Raw genomic sequence first — 19,692 nt, forward strand, 5'->3', positions numbered from 1 at the left:
ATGCATTCATTTCTAAGATGTTGAAAAAGACAGCAAGACCTCTTCTTAATGTCTAAAATTGTGCGTGTATATATGTATGTTGTATTATTTTCAGCTCCCCTGTGTCATGTGCAACAGCTTTGTAAAATCAGTAGCGAGATGAATTTAAGAAAACCAACGCTTAGTTCAGATAAAGAGGTTTATTTGATTGATTTGATATACATTTTAGGTTCCTTTCTGTAGCCATCTGAAAGAAAAAGCAAACCTCTAAAACTTAAAAAGCTAATGATGAAACGTCACATTTTATGTAAAATGAATATAAATAATCAACCCTCCCTTATATAAGCACTTTAGCTATGGCTAGGACCTCAATCCTCCAGTCTACGGTTTACACACTGTCACTGAAGTAGCATCCATTGTAGTACATCACAGCAACATATAGAATTAAATACATGGATTCTCTATACAGGCTGCTCTTGGCTTTCGTGTTTCTTTTTCATTACAAGGCAAAACACTGTAGGCACAAAAAGATAAACTGCTTTAAATATTTACAAAGGCAAGAGTCGTCTCCTTTTCAGAGAGGATCTAACTGTACATTCACCCGCTTACTGAACAATTTAAGTCTGTGAAACAATTTTGTTACTTAGTATCCACTGCAGTCATCTGAAGCGGAGACGGGCTTCAGATGAATCTCTGTTTGTGTCTTGTTTCTACTGCTCAGTAAAAGTGATGACGTCATACTGGATGCCCTGCTGCTGCAGCTGCTCCAGTTGTTCAGGTGTGGCCTCGGTGTAAACCGTCTGAGTCTGAGCCATGGCTGCGTCTGCAACAGCTGCACACACAAACCAGACAAATCACCAACAAATCACCAGAAGGTGTTTGTTATTGGCGCTGTGAGTGAATAAACCTAAGTGTGAAGGTGTAAGGGCATACCAGTGACAGCGGAATGGGCGGCTGCCTCCAGGTCCTCAGGGTCGACAATCTGCTGCTCGGCAGTGATGGGGACGTACTGGATCTGTCCATCCTGAGACAGGGCAATCTGACACACGACACAGAACAGATTTACACTTGAACCAGCTTGAGATAATGATCATGCAGCTCATTCTTATTCACTGTTAAATTACTAAAAAAGTGACAGTTCAGACTATTACACTGTTAAACCAAGATTACCACTTCAATATATTACGTTCTTTTCAGCTTTCTATTTATCAAACAATACTGGAAAAAATTTGCATGTTTTCAACAAAAATATTAAGCACTCAATACTAATAATAATCTGAATATTAGAATGATTTCTGAAAGACCATGTGCAACTGAAGACTAGAGCAATTACTGCTAAAATTCAGCTTTACCATTACAGGAATAAATTACATTTAAAAAGATATTAAAATAGAACAGAATAGAACAGTTATTTTAAATTTTAATAATATTTCATAGAGCGCCCTCTGGTGGTAATGTTTTCTCTTGGTTCATTTGTCTTGGCTCTTTTCTCTTCGCCAAGTCGCCAAGTCCTGATTTTGCCGAGTTAGATGTGTGAATGATATTATGTTTCTCATTCATGTCATTTCATTAAAATAGCATTTAGATTCTAAATGCTATTTTAATGAAATGACATGAATGTTTTAGAACAACATTTTACTCGAAAAATATATTCTTGACCATTTCCCTACACCTAAACCTAACCCTAACCATGAGTAATCCCTAAAATCAGAGGAAATGATAGATGAATGACACTGATGTACAAGCAACAAACAGTGATTTTAAGCGTAAACTTCACAAAATCTATAAACTGGTTCTTCAAATCTGATTGGTTAAAAACAATGTTGTTCCAGGGACACCAAAGATGTTGTCCCAGGAACATGTCTCACTTGGTAAAATCAGGTTCTGCATAAGTCGCACCTGACTATAAATCGTAGGACCAGCCAAACTATGAAAAAAAAGTAGGGGTGCTCTGATCACGATCGGCCGATCGTTAATGCGCATCTCGTCAGTAAAGCCGGTTTTCTAATCAGCGGTTAATTCCATCAGGTGCGTGATTTCACATAGAGCAGCTGTTACTACACAGAGCCATTGTTAACTGAGAAGATGCGCCAATAAACGCTGAAAATTAACGTGATTTGCGCATCTTCTCTATTAACAACGGCTCTGTGTAGTATCGGCCGATCGTGATCGGAGCACCCCTATAAAAAAGTGTGACTTATAGTCTGGAAAATACGGTGTATATATATAAAACATAAAACATGTTTGTATTCTGCTCTGGCTTCAACCTGTTGCTCCTGCAGAAACGTTCCATCATGCTCGTACTGAATGTGAGCAATCCGCCCATCCTCCATCTGCAATTCACAATCAGATTTTTTTTTTTGTCAGAATTATACTATAACTATAACATCCTACATACCAGAAAAACAGAAAGAGCTTATACTAACCTGAATGTGGTTTCCTTCAGATACCACCACATACTCCCGTGGGAGCAGGTGCTGAACTCCATCCTGAGAGATGATATACTGGACCTGAGAAAGTACAGGACAGAAGAGGGCATTCAACAGGAGTACAAATTAAGGTCTTGAATTTGTTTGCTGATTATACACACACACACACACACACTCACTCACACTCACACAAACACTCACACACACACTACAGCTCAAAAGTTTTTTTAAGGATTTTTTTATAAATATATGAAAGTGTAAAAAAAAAAAACTCCAAAAGTTTAACTGTAGTGCATATATAATTTTTTGCTGGTTTTCTGAATAAAGCCTCAGTTGTAAAATGAGTCGTACCTCAGTGACCTGATTGTCTCCAGTCATTAAGTGTTGTACCGTCTGTCCATCTACTGTTGTGATCTGTTGAATATATGTTGCTTCCTCCTGAGAAATATAGAATTTTGTCAAAAACAAGATACCAAACCCTCTACATTACACATACATTCAAATTTAATAAGCTGCTCTATAATTGGCCAAAAAGAGTCGATCACATTGAGGATGCGAATGAGAAGCAAATGTGCAATACCTGGTCAGAAAGAGTCTGATCCTGAGCCACAATGATGTGTTCCTGACCCAAAGCCTGCTGCAGTCTCTCCGGACTGATGACTGCCTGACCGGCCTGCAGATCTGAACAACACAGGAAAAAGAAATATTATAAAAGCTTAAGTAAAAATAACAAATGACAATGTCAAACAATCCGAACAGTACTGTGTGAATCTATTATGTCTAAATAAACAAAATAGAGTCTAACTATCAGAGACAGTACTTACTCTGCAGTGTGGCTAAAGCTTCTTCATCACTATTGACGATGATGGTCTGCTGAGAGGGGACCGAGCGGGTTTTCCGGGGCGAGGGTTCCTGAGTGTGAAGCCTCTCCATGTGGAACTTCAGATGGCCGTTCCGGTTAAACCTTAAAGAGAAACTCAGAGCACTGAGAGGTTGCGGAGGTCTGCGTGCATGCGCCTTGCTTACATCAAGTAGTGGAAGTGTTGTTTAGCCAGTAATGTAAACACCACAATTCTCTAATTTTCTTTGTAATGATAATTTCACAATTGCTTCCTTACCTTTGGCCACAGACTTGACAGGCGTAAGGCTTTTCGTTGGTGTGTGTCATCATGTGGCGTCTCAGGTCTTTCTTGTTTTTAGAGGCAAAACTGCAGCTGTTGCATTTATGAGGCCTCAAATATGCGTGCATGGCCATGTGAGACTAGAATGATAAAAATAGACATACTGTGAAAAGTACTTAACACAAGTAGAAAAAGTTCAGAAAAACTCATAGGCACTGATTTAAAACATGACCAACACACCTTGACTTCTGGCCAAGAAGGTGCTGTGAAGTCACAGTCGGGGCATTTGAATGTTTTGGGGTCTATGTGCGCCCTCTTGTGGTTCTCCATGTCTGAGCGGCCGTGGAAAGCCTCCATGCAGATGCGGCAGGAGAAGCGTTTGGTGTTGAGCTGTTGAGAAGTGGGTGATGGACACAGGGAAGGGGAACCTGGAGCTTCACTGCTCAGCTGCAGGAGGAGAATGTTGTCAGTGAATCTATCCACTGAGAGGGAGCACAATTAGTTATTCCACCTGTGAAGTAACAAAACCGAGTCTCACCTCTACCTGCTGCAGGACTCCATCTGTCAAGCTTGAGCTCAAATAAAACTTCTCTTTATTCTCTTTGAGAGGTGTAGAGATGGACAAGGGCTCGGTGCTCACTTCCATGATCTGAGGCTCTTCTGAGGGCTCCTCTAAACTGCTGCCAAACGCACATCTTTTAGGATCATCTTAAAGGATTTATATCATGTTAAAGGCTTTACAGTGGGTGTTTTTGACATTCGGTAGTACCTGTGTGTCGTTTCTTCAGAAGCTTGCTCCACCACACTGAAATCTGCTCCCTCATATGTACCGATGCCAATCTGTGTCACCTCCTGCGACACACCTGTTGTCTCCTCTTGCTCCATGGTCCCTGTAGCGGTCTCAAACGCCTCCTGCACCAGAGTGTCCCCGTTCTCTGACACATGGAATGTGACGATCTTTTGAGGCTGCAAGGACGAGCTCTCACTCCCAGAGCCAGCTCCGGTCCATGAACCCGTCTCCAGGGTCTTACCATCTGGTTTCAACACTGCCACCTGAGAAGAGTGATCAGTTTATCACAGAAAATAAAAAATCTGGGTGATAGATAAATATAGAATATATTTATATAGTCACATCATTTCAGTTCAACATAGTGAGGAGTTTAAGAGATATAGATGAAGAAATATAATCATCTATAATAATAAAGAGGCTGATATTATGGATAACTAATAATTACTAAATATTTATTGCATTGTACATGATCTACAATTTGCCGGCTTTTGGCAAAAATAATCTTGTAATTCAACCAGCTAAGTATTGTGTGTAAAGCATCTCTGATGAATCTGTTTTTAAATAATTTATACTTTGTAATACTCCATCGCAAAACATTTTTTATTGTTTTCTATAATACGTTTTATTGCTTATTGTTATAGTAAAAATATAACAACCTTATATAAGAATATTTACCTATATTTATTTATTTTTTTACTTTGCTTTTCTTATAACGTAGGCCCGTTATACATTCAACTAACAGAACCAATCCAGATATGTTTAATGGAAAGTACTTAATATATATTTTTGTTATTTTACTATAAATGTAACCCTAAAATAGCTTTTTTGGCGTTTTGTAGAGTTGCATCTGAAATCTGTACACTTAAATAGAAAGTATGTCATACACATTATGTATTTATAATATTATTTTATATTCGAGGAGATGATGCGAGTGTTTCAGTACAGTACCTGCAGTTCTCTGGCGTTCCTCATGTTTAGCAGCAGATCGAGAGCATTCTGGGCTGAGAGGTCTGTAGTCTGGGCTGTGAGAGAGGGTAAAGATTCAATGTAACACTGTAAGCTTAATATTAATAAGGTGAATGATATTCATAACCACACCAACCAAATATTTTAAGTTGGTCCAATCACTGACCCACTGATCACTTTTCTACTGACCTTCCTCATAAATGATGGTAGTGTTTCCCAGTTCATCTTGAGATACAGATGTGTTCTCTAAGGTCTCCATGGTTTGGAAAGTAATGGGGTCCACTGTTACCTTTAGTTGTAAAAACGAATATTATATATATATACGTAATATATACGTATATGGAGATGTTGGGATTTTCTTCAGTTCAGATACAAGGGCTTTAAAAGGCATATCCATGTACTTACAATGGTCTCTTGAAATCCATTGGTTTCGTTCTGTAATCTCAGCTCCTCAATCTGCTGCATACTGAAAGCAGGCGTCTGGCGCCGGCGAATTGGCTCTTCTGGGTGGGATTGGCTCCACTCATCGAAGGCCTCGGGATGGCGACACTGCACATGCAGCCGCAGATTCTTCCTGTGTCTGGTCGTGAAGTGGCACATGTCGCATGAGAAGGGCTTTTCACCTGATCAGATGGTGAAGACGGACAGGTATCTTCAGAACACCTTCCTTCTGCCAAACAATTTAACGTTCTAATGATTACACAACTCACCAGTGTGTTTAATGGCAATGTGGGACACCAGGAAATCCTCTTTACTCGTGGAGTACTTGCACTCTTCGCATTTGAACGGTTTGTCGCTGGTGTGGGACAGCTGGTGATTAAGCAGGTGCTTTTTGTCATTGCAGGTGTACTCACAGAACTCACACTTAAACCTGATGCAGGAGAAATGAAAAATAGCAAGCTTTACTTTACTTTATGTTTCACAGTGGAGTTCAGTTTTTAAGAGGAACAGACATCTCACTTACATGCTGTTGCCACAATTCTGTATGTGTGTGAGAAGATGCATTTTAAAAGTGTAGCGCTTCTTGAAGGATTTCCCACACTGCAAAGCAAACACATTTATACTAGTGTGAACATGGCAGATATACAGGGCTACATTTCACAAAAACATTGTAAGCCAATATAGATCACAGTGACTTTTTTTATCTGTGTTAGCGACAATGTGCTAAGGCTTATTTACCGATTCATCAAAACTAGTTTAATTAACAAAATTTAAAGAAGAACTTTACCTTGTCACACATGTGAGGTTTCTCTGTGCTGTGTGTCTTCATGTGCTGCGTCAGGCGTTTCTGCATGGGGTACACTCGACAGCAGATGGGGCATGGAAATTCGGACACTTTAGGAACCTGTGAAGGTTTGACACAAGACTGCTGTTGCATAAAAAGCTATCCCTATCAAACAACTCTAAGCTAACTTTATCTGATACATCATGTCAATAAAGACAATTTCCTTTAAACATGAATGATTGTTTGTTCACATATGGTTCACATCTTTGACCTCACCATGTCTGTCTTCCGACTCCTAAAGGAGAGGAAAAAAGACCATTAATTAACACTTTAGACATGTTATGTCGTGTGTAAATGTGAAATTAATAAAAAAAAATTTATATAGATGACCTCAAGGGGTTTGACAAAATAAAATTCACAACAATCGATTCATGAAAAGGAAGCGTGCTGAATTCTTACTTGCTTTTGTTGTGGACAGCTGAGTGCCGGATCACGTCTTTCTTATAAACACTGGAGTAATCACACACCTCACATTTGTATGGTTTCGTACCTTCATGATTGAACATGTGCTCCTAAAGGACAAATACATCAATTTTATAGTTATATACATTAGACATTAGCACATATTACACAAACATTTCAAATTTAATATAAAAAACAAACAAACTAAAACTTTACAAATACCTAATAATTTAACTAATAAAAGTGAATAAAATACATTTTTATGGATTTATAGATTGTCAGATGAAGGAATCTAGTTCTTACCTTCAGTGAGGACCACCGTTTGCAGCGGTAGCTGCACTGCAGGCACTTAAAGCATTCAGGATCATTTCCCTCATGAGAATCTACATGGAATCTGAGATCCTCTTGCGACAGAAAGCGAGAACCACAGATCCAGCAGTTATGAGGCCTTAGCAGAGGCTTGAGGGATCTGTAGTACTTGCTAAAAAGTTAAATGAGTGTTTAAAAATGGATAAGGATTTCTAAGATAAGATTTTGTGTCCAACAGACAAGACATGGATGATCAAAGAATAGCATGGGTATTACTTACTTGCGATTCATGAACTTTTTGTACTTCTTTTGAAGGAATCTCTTAGAAGGCCGGCCTCGTTTTTTGGGCAAAAACTCCAGATCATCAGGGCCTGTGTTTGACGAGGGATCTTTGTTTTCTGAATCTGACTGGCTGACGACTGGTTCCACTGCTGACCCATTGGATAGAGAGGAAGATCCATTCTCCAGTCCAGAGGAACTTGCTTCTTCAGGAGCTTGAGGGTCCTCTGCATTGTTTGTTTGAGAAGCCGCTACTGACTCTTGTTTCATGCAAAGGTGAAAATAAGAGTTATCTCAGATCTATGAGATAAGTTGTGAAGTAGATTTATGACTTGAATGTTAGTGTGTTTTAAATGTAATATTTTATTCAACTTCTTAGACCTGAAAAGCTTAAGACCTGAGTCAGGAAGGAATTTGCGGGGTGGCCCCACTATCCTGCGGGGCCGTTTCCGTGAGGATGAGGAAGAGGATGAAGAGCAGGAAGGAGGAGGAGTGCAGTGACTGGAAGCCAATCTGGACCTGGCCTCTTCATCAGCTGGCTTATAATCACTGTCACCTGAATGCAGATAATAAAAAATAATTAAAAAAAGGAAATGAAATATAGAGTATGCAAACTGCTCTCCACTGACCTTGATCATCAAGAGCGCCTGCATCAATGATGTCATCTTCTTCCTCTTCTGGAGGCTCCTCCTTCTTGACCTCAGGGACCGCTCGCGCCCTACTCTCGGATTTTCGAGGACGCCCCCGCCCACGTTTCTTTTGGCCCGGAACACCTACATGAGATAACAAATTCTGAACAAGAGCATCTTAACAGAACTGCATACATAAGCAAGACGTCCCTATTTTTTGTTTTAAGTTATTGTACTTTTGTTTGTTAAGTGAGGCCAGAGAAGAACTGGCCCTACAAGTGAGTCTCGTTTCTCCCAAAGTTTTTTTCTCCATTTCTGTCACTTGATAGGTTTTGGGGTCCTTTCCACCCTTGCCTCTGGTTTGCTTAGTTAGGGTTTAACAGACTCTTAATATTCAGTTATAATATCAGTTTGACTGCACTGACATTAACGTATGAGAACAGAAGATGAACTGAACTTGAGCTGGATGATGTTTTCTGTAGAGCTAATTGTACCTGAATCAAACTTAAAACTGATTAACTTTACACAATTATTGAACTGAACTGAACCAACACTGAACTGACATGATCTCAATTATGACACTATTGTATTTTTAGAGATGGTTTACATGAGATGTTGATGAAGCTTGCATTATTTGCTGCTCAATTTCCAATTTCCAGTTCTGCTGCTTTTAAATGTGCTAAATAAATATATTTTGACACGATTTGACTAAAAAGCCTTTGTGGCCATCATGTGCCCTTAAAGTTTCAAATACATTTTCTTAAGCATAAAGTATTACTCCATTTTGCACAGGGGCAGATATTAAAAACTAAGATTTGAATTTACATTTGAAAAAGACAAAATTAACACCTCGTACTTTACCTGGTGGTTTAAAGTGTTTGTCTCTCATGTGGTTGATGAGCGTATCCTTGGAGACACTTTTATACGGGCACATCTTACACTTAAACTGCTGTACGATCACCACCTCCATCATTTCCTCTAGCTCAGCCATGTTTGGGGTTCTGTGCCCAGACTCAACCACCACCCCAGACTCCACCACTTCAGGCTCTGGATGGGTGGAATATGTCCCACTGCTACTTATGTATGGGCAGGGCAAGTTATCATTGCAGTCCATTTGATCAGTGAGCTGGGATCCCACTGTGTCAGCCAGTGAGTGCCGAACTGCACCCTCGTCGGCATATAGTGAGCCCTGGGGCAGATAGGAGTGCTGGGGCTCGTCTACCGCGCTTCCTTCCTGCTCTGATGCTGAGACATGCTCCCTATCATCCATGCTGCTGTCGATATACCGTGAATGCTGCGGCCGCTCCACACCCTCGGCACTGTACTCCACGTAGTCATCACTGCACTCCACGACGTACCGGGAGGAGCAAAACGAACGCCTCTGAGGGCTACTGTTCGTACCACTGCACTCTGCTGCGTAACGCCCAAGAGGTTCTTCCGAGTCGGCCATATTGTAGTTGGTGACCCCTGAATGACGTGGGGTCTGGTCTGGTTCAGCTCCTGAGCACTCGATGTAGCGGGCCTCTCTGGTCTGGTCTGGGTCTTCTTCTCCACTCCACTCTGTGTACTGGGAATGCTGCGGCTGGTCTGGGCGACTGCAGCTGCTGCTGCCATCGTCGTGCTCACGGTATCCGGAGTGTCCAGGCTGGTCGGGTTCCACACTGCCCTGCGGGTTATCTGACAGGTCTGCCTGGTCCAAGCACGTTGAGGTGGGTCCATCAGCAAGTGCTTCAACGGCAATGCGGCTTGACAGTGCAGAGGAAGACATCTGAGCCACCATAGGAGCTCCTATACACAGTGAACAAAGGGAACGGATATTTGAACATCCAAGAACTACCCCTCTTTCAGCATTATTTACTCATGTTGTTCTAAATCTGTATGCATTTTCTTCTATGCAACACAAAAGAGGATATTTTGAAGAACGTTGGTAACTAAACAGTTTTGGTTCCCACTGATTCCATTCTATTTTTGTCCCTTCAGTGGAAGTCAATGGGACCTGAAACTATTCAGGTCCCAGCATTCCTCAAAATATGGTTTTTTACATACAGGTTTGAAATGGAAAGAGGGTGAGTAATTTCATTTTTACACAGACTATCCCTTTAAGTCAATTTGAAATGTTGAAAAGGATTTGGTCATTCAGCATAGTTAATCTTAACCTTTCTGTCTCCAAGGCCCATTTGGAACACACTGTTTTTAAACACTTATTTCAAAAGAAGCACCTACTCATGGAGTATGCAATTTTACATACAGCCCTTAATCTCAAACTCTAGGGATCTTTCGTACCGTCATCAGGACCTTGGAGTATCAGATACTGTGTGGTCTCTGCACTACCATCCTCTGCACTTGTAACTGCAATACATCCTGCAAAATAGGTATAGAAACACAGTATTTATATTGAATACTACATAAACATAAAGATGACAATGTTTACCATATTAAACTGGTAGACATTGTCCTTTTATCATACTTTGGGTGTGATATAAAAGGAGAGGCAAGAGGTTTCTGTACCATTCATGATGTCGGGTCCAATGGTGGATTCAATGATCTTGTCAATAGCTGAACCGAGATCAGAGGATGTGGAAGCGGTGGAATCAGAAACCATCATTCCTCCTTCAGAGACAGCACTGGAGTGGACCAGGACCTGGACAGACTCTGACACCAGGACCGACTGTGTCACTGTGGAGACGCTTGACACACTGGTTGACTGGGCCACAGAAGAGGAGTCTGGGAGATTAACTCTTCGCACATCTGTACTGGAGCTTGTCTCCGGGATAAAAACCTAAAGTGCATCACAAAAAATTAACCTTGATGTGAATTACACACTTACACGCGGAGATATAAATGTGTGGGTTGACTGTCTTACCACAATTCCCTCAGAGCTCTGTCCTACGTGACAGTCTGATTCTGGGGCCGTGGCAGGAGGAGCCGCCGCATCGCTGCTATCAGCAGACATGGCTTCTGAAGACTCCATGCCCATCCCGCTCTCCGACGGCTCCTCCATCCCAGAATGCCCCACATCGCTGCTGCTCTCCACCTCCATCTCCTCAGAGTCCATCTCTGCTCTGTGGGAAAGTGTCTGACTCTCAGTAATACAGCACTAAATTGGACATTGTCTCCTACATGAAACATTCAAGGGCATGGCCGATGAGTGGACAAGCGTGAAAAGTGTAATGAAGTTTAATCATTTTATTGAAAAATTTTAAAAAATATATATGTGAATTTTGATTTATTAACGTGATTTTGTGGAAGGTCAATATTTGAATATTTATATTAAGTATATTTTAAAGTTTAAAGCTTATACTGTTTTATTTTTAACTTTGGACTCAAGTAAAAAGAAACAGGTAACACTTTAGAATATTGGTCTATTAGTTAATGTTAGTTCATTTATTAATGAACATGAACAGAACAATACACTTGTATTTATTTAATTTACCTATTTATTTATATATTGATTTTTACATTTACTTATTCCTACATTTTGTTATTTTCAAATGTATTTTCTTTGTCTGTAGGGTAATGAGGAGGGTGAGTTTTACGGCAGGAAAATCAATCGAGGCGAGGAGTAAGATCTGAGGCCACAGTGGTTCCTTGATATTGATATTAAATGTCTTCACTGGTGATATGAGATTTTAGCCGCACTGGACATTTAGATCAACAAGCAAGTCATGTACAATTATTGTATTTCATTTGGGCACCACAAGGTGTCCATGCGGCCTCAAAGCTTACAATTTGCCTACTCTGACTCATTGCTATTTATTAAAATAATAATAATAATAATAATAAATCACTAAATTTAGAAATAAATAAAGGGAAAAAATAACTACATGTGGAAAAAATATATACATAAATAGGGAAATAAAAGTATAGTTTGCATATTTTTTTTTTTTTAGTATTCCATTACTTTCATTTGTTTGTATATATATATATATATATATATATATATATATATATATATATATATATATATATATATATATATATATATATATATATATACACACACACACACACATTTTTCCTTTTTTTTTTTTTTTTTTTTACATTTCTTTGTATATTTATGTATTTATTTATTTCTATTTTGTTTTCAGATTTGGCATTCCATAAATCAGAATATGAACTCTAAAATGCACATCAGTTTTTCTCCCCCATAGAAAACCATTATGAAGAAAAGGTTTAATGTGGCTTAATGGAAGAAGATAGCAGTATGAAAAGGTCTTCATTAACCCACATTTTTCTTTATAATGGCATTTAAGAGCTTTCTGCTTTTTTTCTCGGCTTAGCTGCATTCCTGTATGTAGAATATTTTATTAATAAGCTGTATATTGAATTTGGCCTTTTTATATATATATTTTTTTCAAATCATTATAAGCATTTTTTCTATGGATTTTTTCTATTCTGGGCTTGTCTGTAAACAGTATGCTTTATTAATTATGCAGTACTGAATTTGTCCCTCCAGTGTCAGTGTTTTAGTACATTGACCCACATTAAGCATTTCAGAATGTCCCATGCATTTTATATTTTGTGTTGCATTGCTTTATTGTTATTTCATACCCTGCAGTAGTGTCAAATTCTCCCAGGGTAGGGATGGGCAATACCCACTGATCCATATATATAACTGTATTATAGATCAGTGGCAATATCACTTATTTTGTTTTCGATACGATACCGATATTTTTCAAGTAAATATCATCAATAATGATACTTCAGAACTTAACTTTTAAATTATGAAATTTACAAAATTATTAAATTACTAGGAAAATGGATAATGATTACCACCTAACTTTGTTTAAAATACATTTTAACATTCAATGCACCTTAATTGTAACTTATTAGGTTATATTTTTGTTTACATGTGGTTCAAATGTTTTTTTGTTTACACATGATTCAAATCTACAAATACTACAGTTATGATCTATGGTCACTCAATTTAGTAAAACCATTATTAATTTTCATAAGGGACTGCCAGTGACAGGCTGTTGCATGCATAAAAACCTTTTTATTCTGACAGTGTATGATTTCCATTAACATTACAGAAGTTTTTTTGTCGTTGTTTCTGTACGCTGACATCGGTTATTCATCCAATGCAATGTTGTACGCATTATTAAAATAATTTTGATAAATAACAATAATAAAAAAACTTGTAAATAAAACACAAAAATAATATTGATATTTTTCAATACTCTTGTCAGTATCGATACATCGATAATTCGGATCGATACACCCATCCCTACCCCGGGGATGAATAGTTATCGTCTTGGTCTTGTGATGGCACCTTTCTAGGTCACTCAAGCACATTATAAGCTTACCAGCAAAACCACAAGTGTGGTCCAGGTATAAAATGCACTCGAGTTACAGAAAACATCATCTAAAACGTTTGATTTCTCACATGTGCTCAACCGATATCAGTCCCTCCCCACCAGAACACCCGTCCAGTTGTGCTTGGGACATTAAGTCTTTCTCTTTACTGAAACTTATCAATGACAAAGGGGTTCTGGTTTTTGCTCAACATTACACGTTCTGATGTTGTGCACACCAACAATGTAATGAAGAACATGTCACTATATCAGATGCTAATATAACACCCGAGTCGTCTCACGGACTGCCACTGCTCTTTGATAGTTTCAATTTCTAAACACTAGCGCGTGTGTGTGCTGCCCTTCGTTCTGCCTGCTCGCGCAGCGCCATTTTCCCTCCCGCCGCTCCGAGTTATTTTTTCCGCTCAGGCGATATGAAGAACCGCTCGGGGACCTCGAGGGCCTGCACGAGCAGGGAGAGCCAGTTCGCCCGAATGTTTTTCTCTTGCCCATCATGGAAGAAACTGTATTTGTTCACAATTTTACACCATCATTTTGAGCTAGGAATTTTTCTTACCTTGAATGGACGATCGGGTTGCTCTTCGGGCACGCGAATGAGGCGAAATAAAATAGATCTTTGAAAGCGAATTGTTGGTCTGGTTTCTAGTCGGGCGCCATCAGCGTCTCCTCGCTTCCTGTCCTCAAAGCTGGCCGGAACTCATTTATCCGCCAGGGGGACAGACGAGAGGGAGAAACCCTTAATCTGTTTTATAATGTATCTCGATTTATTTTATAAGTGATGTCATATTTACAGAACATGAATATTGACAATCTAGATTAATCTTTTTAGTGTTTTGTCAAATAATGGTGAGAACTGGAGGACTATTGCTCGCAGAGGATGAAACCACCGAGTGTCTCGCGGATTAATATGAAGCCAGTTGTTTATCCTAACATTCTCATTTATAATTATTTGATAGGGCTAAAATATTATTTTTATTTCACAGATTAAATATGAGAGGGGTCATTTATTATAAAGGAGTCAATTTACATTCTTTTAAATCTGTGCCGCGGATATAAATGAGATGTGCTGTCATTCTTCGAAAACTACAACTAACATATTTTGACGTTAAAAAAGGAGTAACATTAATGAAAATCGGGAAAACCGAGTTTTGGTAAATTATTTAGCAGCATTAAAATGACACCGAGACTGCTCTTTTTGTCAGTATTTTTTATGTCATTTATGTATCAAATATTATATGAAAAGTAATTTTTCTATTTATTTTATCAGTAATTTTATTTCAGTTTCAACTGTGTGTGTGTGTGTGTACATTAATGGCTACTGCACAAATATGACACTTGAAATCTTTTAATATTAACTAGCTGCTAAATGTCAAATATTAGTGGGGCAACAGTTTTAAATAGTCTGCAGTTATTCGATTTCGAATATTAAATAGCATTTCAAACCGATTTGTATTTTTGTGAAAACTTGTTATATAGAACAAATTCAGCATTTTGCAGTATTTTCAGATTCTTAAAGTTATAATGATGATCAGTTGCACAAGGAATGAATGGTCTTGTTTACACATTTATTGAGTAATCATACACAATGCAACAAACAAATACAAATATAAATAAGTGGAATGTGGAACATTAAATTAATAGTATTGTATCACTTACACCAGGCAAATGATTTCACAATACACCAAAATCTGGACTTAATAACAACTCAATATTAGCTCTAAGGCTAAAAATAAACCTTTGCTTTAAAAACCATATGAGTGGGGTCAACACTGAGAAATGATGCTTTGCTAACAAATGCATTTATGCTACAATTTTCCCTGAGGTGATGCCACTCATACATTTACAAAAACAAACTTAATTCCTAGAATTAGACTGGCAGTGCCTCATTACAGTTTTATAGAACAAGATTAGTTTCTCTCATTGTGCTGTTAAGAAACTCATCATGAACAAAGCAGTTATAGAGTAAGCGGAAAATAAATTATAAGACCACGTTAAAGCTGACAGACAAATATGCTTAACATCCTGTTTCATGTACCTATGATCCTTTCAGTGCTAAATCAGTTCTTTCCCTATAACAGTTAAAGACCAAATCTCCATAACAGACTTTAAATTTAATACATTCTGTCTTCCTCACTTCATTTTACACGGAAGAGAAATGGTTTCCCTGTTAAAAAGGCCTCTGTCATCAGGTTAGGATGTTGGATGCTTTCACTGTGCACATTTAAGGAGGTCGTACCTCACATAACCAACTCGGTCAACCTGCCTTTTGGCATTCATTCTCCAGTAGAAATTCTCTCGGCAGAAGTAAAAGGATCCTGGAAAATAAAATAAAAAAATAGCAGAAACAAATGTCATTTGCTTGATCAGATAAATCAGAGTAGTTAATCTGTCTCATTTTAATATAATCTCACTTACCCTTGTAGAGGAACACATCATGTGAATCAGGGGGAACTCCACCAAAAACTGCATCAGTGAATTGAGGGTATCCTTTGTCTATGGTCTGAGCCTTTAAATCGAGTCTGTGACAATAAATAAGAGGTAAGAATACTGTGGGAAAACTACAGTTACAGAGCTTTACACTTTCTAATTACCTCTTGCACATTATAGTCCTACAGCAAGGTTCACTTACCTCCAGAAGTTCTCTCCATTAAACAGCAGCACCTTGCCTTTTCCTCTCTGTGTGGCTCCCTCCACTTTGTCCAAGCTGCTTGGCAGGCCGAGCTTCTCGATTTTACGTGGTCCAAGAACCTCAGTTCCAGTATAAACCCAGAACTGTTTTCCTGTGTGCATGAGATACAGTTGAAAAAAAAAAATATATATACATACCTCTAATATATCTTAATTGGAACATGTTTGGCAATAATATCAAAATATCGCAACCTGGTAAGTACCTGCAAAAAAGTAGATCTTCTGTGTTTGCTGGTCCTCAAAGGCAGTGTTGATGACCTTTGGCAGGGCAGGCCACTTCTTAGATGTCAAGAAAGGACCTTCGCGTTCTCCTTTTTTTGAGTTCTTCCAGTAGTGCCTTTAAGAGAGAATTGAGCATAATAAAGTTTGTTTTCTGAGTTACATTTGTTAGTACATGTTTCTAATTATACAGAATTATAGCGCATACCCATCCTTGAAGAAATGAAGCTCTTTCTGTATTTCAGTGATGGTATCAAATTCATTGATTTGGCAGACATCCTGTGAAGGGTCTACATGAACAGTGGTTGTTTTCTCACTAGGGGTGGGTTTAGTTGGCAGAATCGAAGAGGAAGTGGTGAACTGTGGCTCCGGAGGAGTGGGATTAGGGCCAGTATTAGATCCTGAAAAACAACAACAATTAAATAATACAGCTATAAGACCAGAACTGTACAAGACTCTTGGGGTTTCAACATCAAAAATCTTGAATTTTGAATAAGAAAATACATAGTAAACCCTAACAATCAGTAAGTGATGGACGGTTTAATTGGATAAATACCATAAAGATACTGAATGCCATCAATATCATCACGATTCAGAGAGAAATCCTTTATGTATTTGTACATGGGATACATCAGAGCGTCTTTGATGTTGGAGTGGTCCAAGCCAAGCGCATGTCCAAACTCATGAGCAGCCACCAGAAACAGACTATATCCTGTGAGAGAAAAGACCTGTTAGCCAATGTCTCACTTTTCATATTTTTATAGTGCCTGAAGGAGATGATTATCACTTACCCTTATCAGGGCAAAATCCCCATTTTTTATCTGTGTCATAATTGCTGGTAGTTGCACACCAGAGTCTTCCATCATCACGCCCTTCACTGGTGCAAGCAGAGTATTGGTTTCCAAGGAAGGTGAACGGAAACTGGCATGGGTCACCTGCTGAATTACCACCAATCACGGCTGTATCTGTAAGGGGAGGTATCATAGCATTTTAATATGTGTATATATTTGACTTGATTAAAGTTTCAGGGTTCAGACTTAAGGTATGAGAGCTGCTTACCTCTGTTAGGGCAGAATCCATACTTCTTATCAGTGTCAAAGTTGCCTGTAGTGGCACACCAGCGATACCCATCATTTCGTCCTTCTGTAGTGCATTTGTCATATTTCACCCCCAGAAACACGAAGGGGAAAGAACATGGTGCTCCATCGCTGTTCCCGCCAAATGTGAAGAGAACTGGAAGAAAACAGAGACAGAATGTTAGCCGTGCTCATAATAATAAATGATTTATAAATAAATCCACATCTAAAGGTCAAAGGAATTAAAGCCCATTACTGGAACACTTACGCTCACTGGGGCAGAAGCCAAATATCTTGTCCTTGTCATAGTCTTTGGTGGTTGCGCACCAGGGGAGATCATCTGTGCGCCCCTCTGTGGTGCAGCTGGAGTAAGATTTTCCCTCAAACAGGAAGGGGAAGTGACACAGTGCACCCTCTGCGTTACCATAGTAGGTTTTAATCGCTGAAAGAGACACATCAATGTCATTGTCTTCTCCACAAATTTTAAGACAGGGTATACAGGGGTAAACATGTTGACCTGACGTGAGCTATACATTTTTTTTATATATATATAAGAGCTCATTGCATTATTTCTGAAAACAATTAAGTGTGATATTATAAAGACAGTATCTTTATTCAGTTTCCAAATTGAATTAAGTGGCTTTTTTATTGTCATCGGTTGGAACACAAAGCAAATAATAAGAGCTATACATGTATTATCTAAGGACTAATGTATACCACATATGAATTAATAATACTATATACTCAAAACTGTAGAGGGAGCTAATGTTACACTATGGATCCCATGCATCTGTTAGAGAATATGATGGTGCATGGTGTTTAAACTACTTACTGTATATTCAATACATACAGTGAAAATGGGGTGTACTGAAATATGATTGAAGAATCATTCTCACCTGGTCCAGTGCCGAGGGTCCAGTATTCATCATCATCAAAATGAGCATCCCCCTGTATTCCCTTTCCTGGAGGATAGGCGTGAGCCAGCAGCCCATCTTTCCCATCAAAAGGGTAGGGATCGCCGTGATCTGAAACATAACAACAGCTCAGTCAAACTCATTCAAACAGTGGTCAATCTGAAAAACGTTAAAGTATTACAAAAACCAACTCACCTCCAACCCCAAAGGAGATCATGATGTCAGCAGTGCCGTCAAAGAGGCGCGTGAACTTCAGAGGGGTAACATCACTCCAGACTTTGAAAGCTCTGGCAAAGGCGTCATCGATCACAGAGGCGTCCATGTCGGGTGAGTAGTTCACAACCCTGCATATCAAAACAACACAATGGCATATAGCGTGTTCATTACAAACCTATGAGATGTGTCGATTAATAGTTAAGGTGTCAATGGTGTAGATAATATCCCACCTGTATGAAACATCCTTGCTATCCCACTTCAGGTCTCCTGTGAAAGTTTGATAGTTGCGGATGTCTGGGACCCCACAGCGAGGCTGCTTCATGGCATCAACCGTGGCCTTGTCAAGCGAGCCGGTCTCATCCAGCCCGAGCTGCCTCTGGAGCTTCCTCAGTGCTTTAGAATTGGACATGTCTTCCGGCAGTCCACTCTTCTGGAGAACATCTGTGTAGCCATAACGCTTCAGGTATTCCTGGAGTCAAATATTTAAATAGGATATTTATACAGAATGATAAAATCAACTGCAATATACGATTTCAAAAATAGATGGCTGAAAGGAAATATAAAGAAAAATAAAAATTGAACTAAAACTTGATATACTCACAGCTGCCAGCTGTACGTCTGTCATGTTCTTGATTACATCATGAGGGAACGCCACATACACAGATTTGAGCGGCACACACCAGGCTGTTAAAGAACAGGTTCCAAGAACCAGAAACGCCAGGACTCCAGATCTCATGATTAGTGCTTCAAGTCACTGATCAAGGTCAAATTTGATAAGAAAAAACTTGAAAAAGAGGGAGAACAAGAAATGTTGTTTCTTCTTCTCCTGATCTTCCCGTCTTCTCTGGTGCCCTGAAGGCAGTATTTATATGGTCCCCTGGCCTTAGTCACTGAGCACCCACCCACCGTCATTTTAACACTCCCACTTACTAGTGCATGCCCACTGAAAAGGAGTGATTTATTTCATCCATTCAAAAAGAAGGGGCTTTCCAAAAGCCTCACATGAAGCTTGAAGACACTAACGATAACAAAGACTTTAGTTTCTTAAAAAAAAAAAAATATGAACATAAGTATT

At 39.0% G+C, this 19,692-nt stretch overlaps 2 protein-coding genes across 4 annotated transcripts; both read right to left on the bottom strand.

The window, feature by feature from the left end:
• Window positions 1-164: 164 nt before the first annotated feature.
• Window positions 165-14,199, bottom strand: znf335 (zinc finger protein 335). Of its 3 annotated transcripts, none has more exons than XM_052604320.1 (28): window positions 14,061-14,199; window positions 11,053-11,251; window positions 10,698-10,968; window positions 10,473-10,550; window positions 9,051-9,977; window positions 8,190-8,333; window positions 7,958-8,116; window positions 7,562-7,820; window positions 7,276-7,453; window positions 6,970-7,082; window positions 6,787-6,805; window positions 6,514-6,630; window positions 6,250-6,326; window positions 5,996-6,156; window positions 5,691-5,908; window positions 5,475-5,574; window positions 5,268-5,341; window positions 4,299-4,582; window positions 4,068-4,209; window positions 3,770-3,976; window positions 3,527-3,669; window positions 3,233-3,372; window positions 2,989-3,089; window positions 2,760-2,846; window positions 2,406-2,489; window positions 2,247-2,312; window positions 913-1,018; window positions 165-811 (listed from the first exon to the last, which is right to left on the bottom strand). In XM_052604320.1, exons 2-28 carry the CDS (start codon window positions 11,242-11,244, stop codon window positions 690-692), a joined length of 4,569 nt encoding a protein of 1,522 aa, XP_052460280.1. In that variant the 5' UTR covers window positions 11,245-11,251; window positions 14,061-14,199; the 3' UTR covers window positions 165-689. The 3 variants fall into 3 exon arrangements, with proteins under 3 accessions (XP_052460280.1, XP_052460279.1, XP_052460278.1); XM_052604319.1 differs by having other exon boundaries at window positions 4,068-4,206; window positions 6,514-6,651; XM_052604318.1 differs by having other exon boundaries at window positions 6,514-6,651.
• Window positions 14,200-15,048: 849 nt separating this feature from the next.
• Window positions 15,049-19,463, bottom strand: LOC128018661 (matrix metalloproteinase-9). The gene is made up of 13 exons (XM_052604321.1): window positions 19,219-19,463; window positions 18,848-19,086; window positions 18,597-18,745; window positions 18,384-18,512; window positions 17,756-17,929; window positions 17,471-17,644; window positions 17,203-17,376; window positions 16,968-17,123; window positions 16,620-16,812; window positions 16,396-16,529; window positions 16,134-16,284; window positions 15,920-16,023; window positions 15,049-15,819 (listed from the first exon to the last, which is right to left on the bottom strand). The coding sequence occupies exons 1-13, from the start codon at window positions 19,351-19,353 to the stop codon at window positions 15,713-15,715; spliced, it is 2,019 nt and encodes a 672-aa protein (XP_052460281.1). The 5' UTR covers window positions 19,354-19,463; the 3' UTR covers window positions 15,049-15,712.
• Between the last annotated feature and the right edge of the window lie 229 nt (window positions 19,464-19,692).

This window comes from Carassius gibelio, chromosome A8 (genome assembly GCF_023724105.1).
Source record: "Carassius gibelio isolate Cgi1373 ecotype wild population from Czech Republic chromosome A8, carGib1.2-hapl.c, whole genome shotgun sequence".
NCBI lineage: Eukaryota > Metazoa > Chordata > Actinopteri > Cypriniformes > Cyprinidae > Carassius > Carassius gibelio.

Coding starts and splice junctions, on each gene's coding strand:
- znf335 (XM_052604318.1), bottom strand. CDS start 11,244: ATGGACTCTGAGGAGATGGAGGTGGAGAGCAGCAGCGATGTGGGGCAT. Junction 5,909..5,995: donor CATTGCCATTAAACACACTG/GTGAGTTGTGTA, acceptor CCATCTGATCAG/GTGAAAAGCCCTTCTCATGC. Junction 5,342..5,474: donor TACCATCATTTATGAGGAAG/GTCAGTAGAAAA, acceptor CCTCTCTCACAG/CCCAGACTACAGACCTCTCA.
- LOC128018661 (XM_052604321.1), bottom strand. CDS start 19,353: ATGAGATCTGGAGTCCTGGCGTTTCTGGTTCTTGGAACCTGTTCTTTA. Junction 16,813..16,967: donor TGGCATTCAGTATCTTTATG/GTATTTATCCAA, acceptor GTTGTTTTTCAG/GATCTAATACTGGCCCTAAT. Junction 16,285..16,395: donor GAAGATCTACTTTTTTGCAG/GTACTTACCAGG, acceptor TCATGCACACAG/GAAAACAGTTCTGGGTTTAT.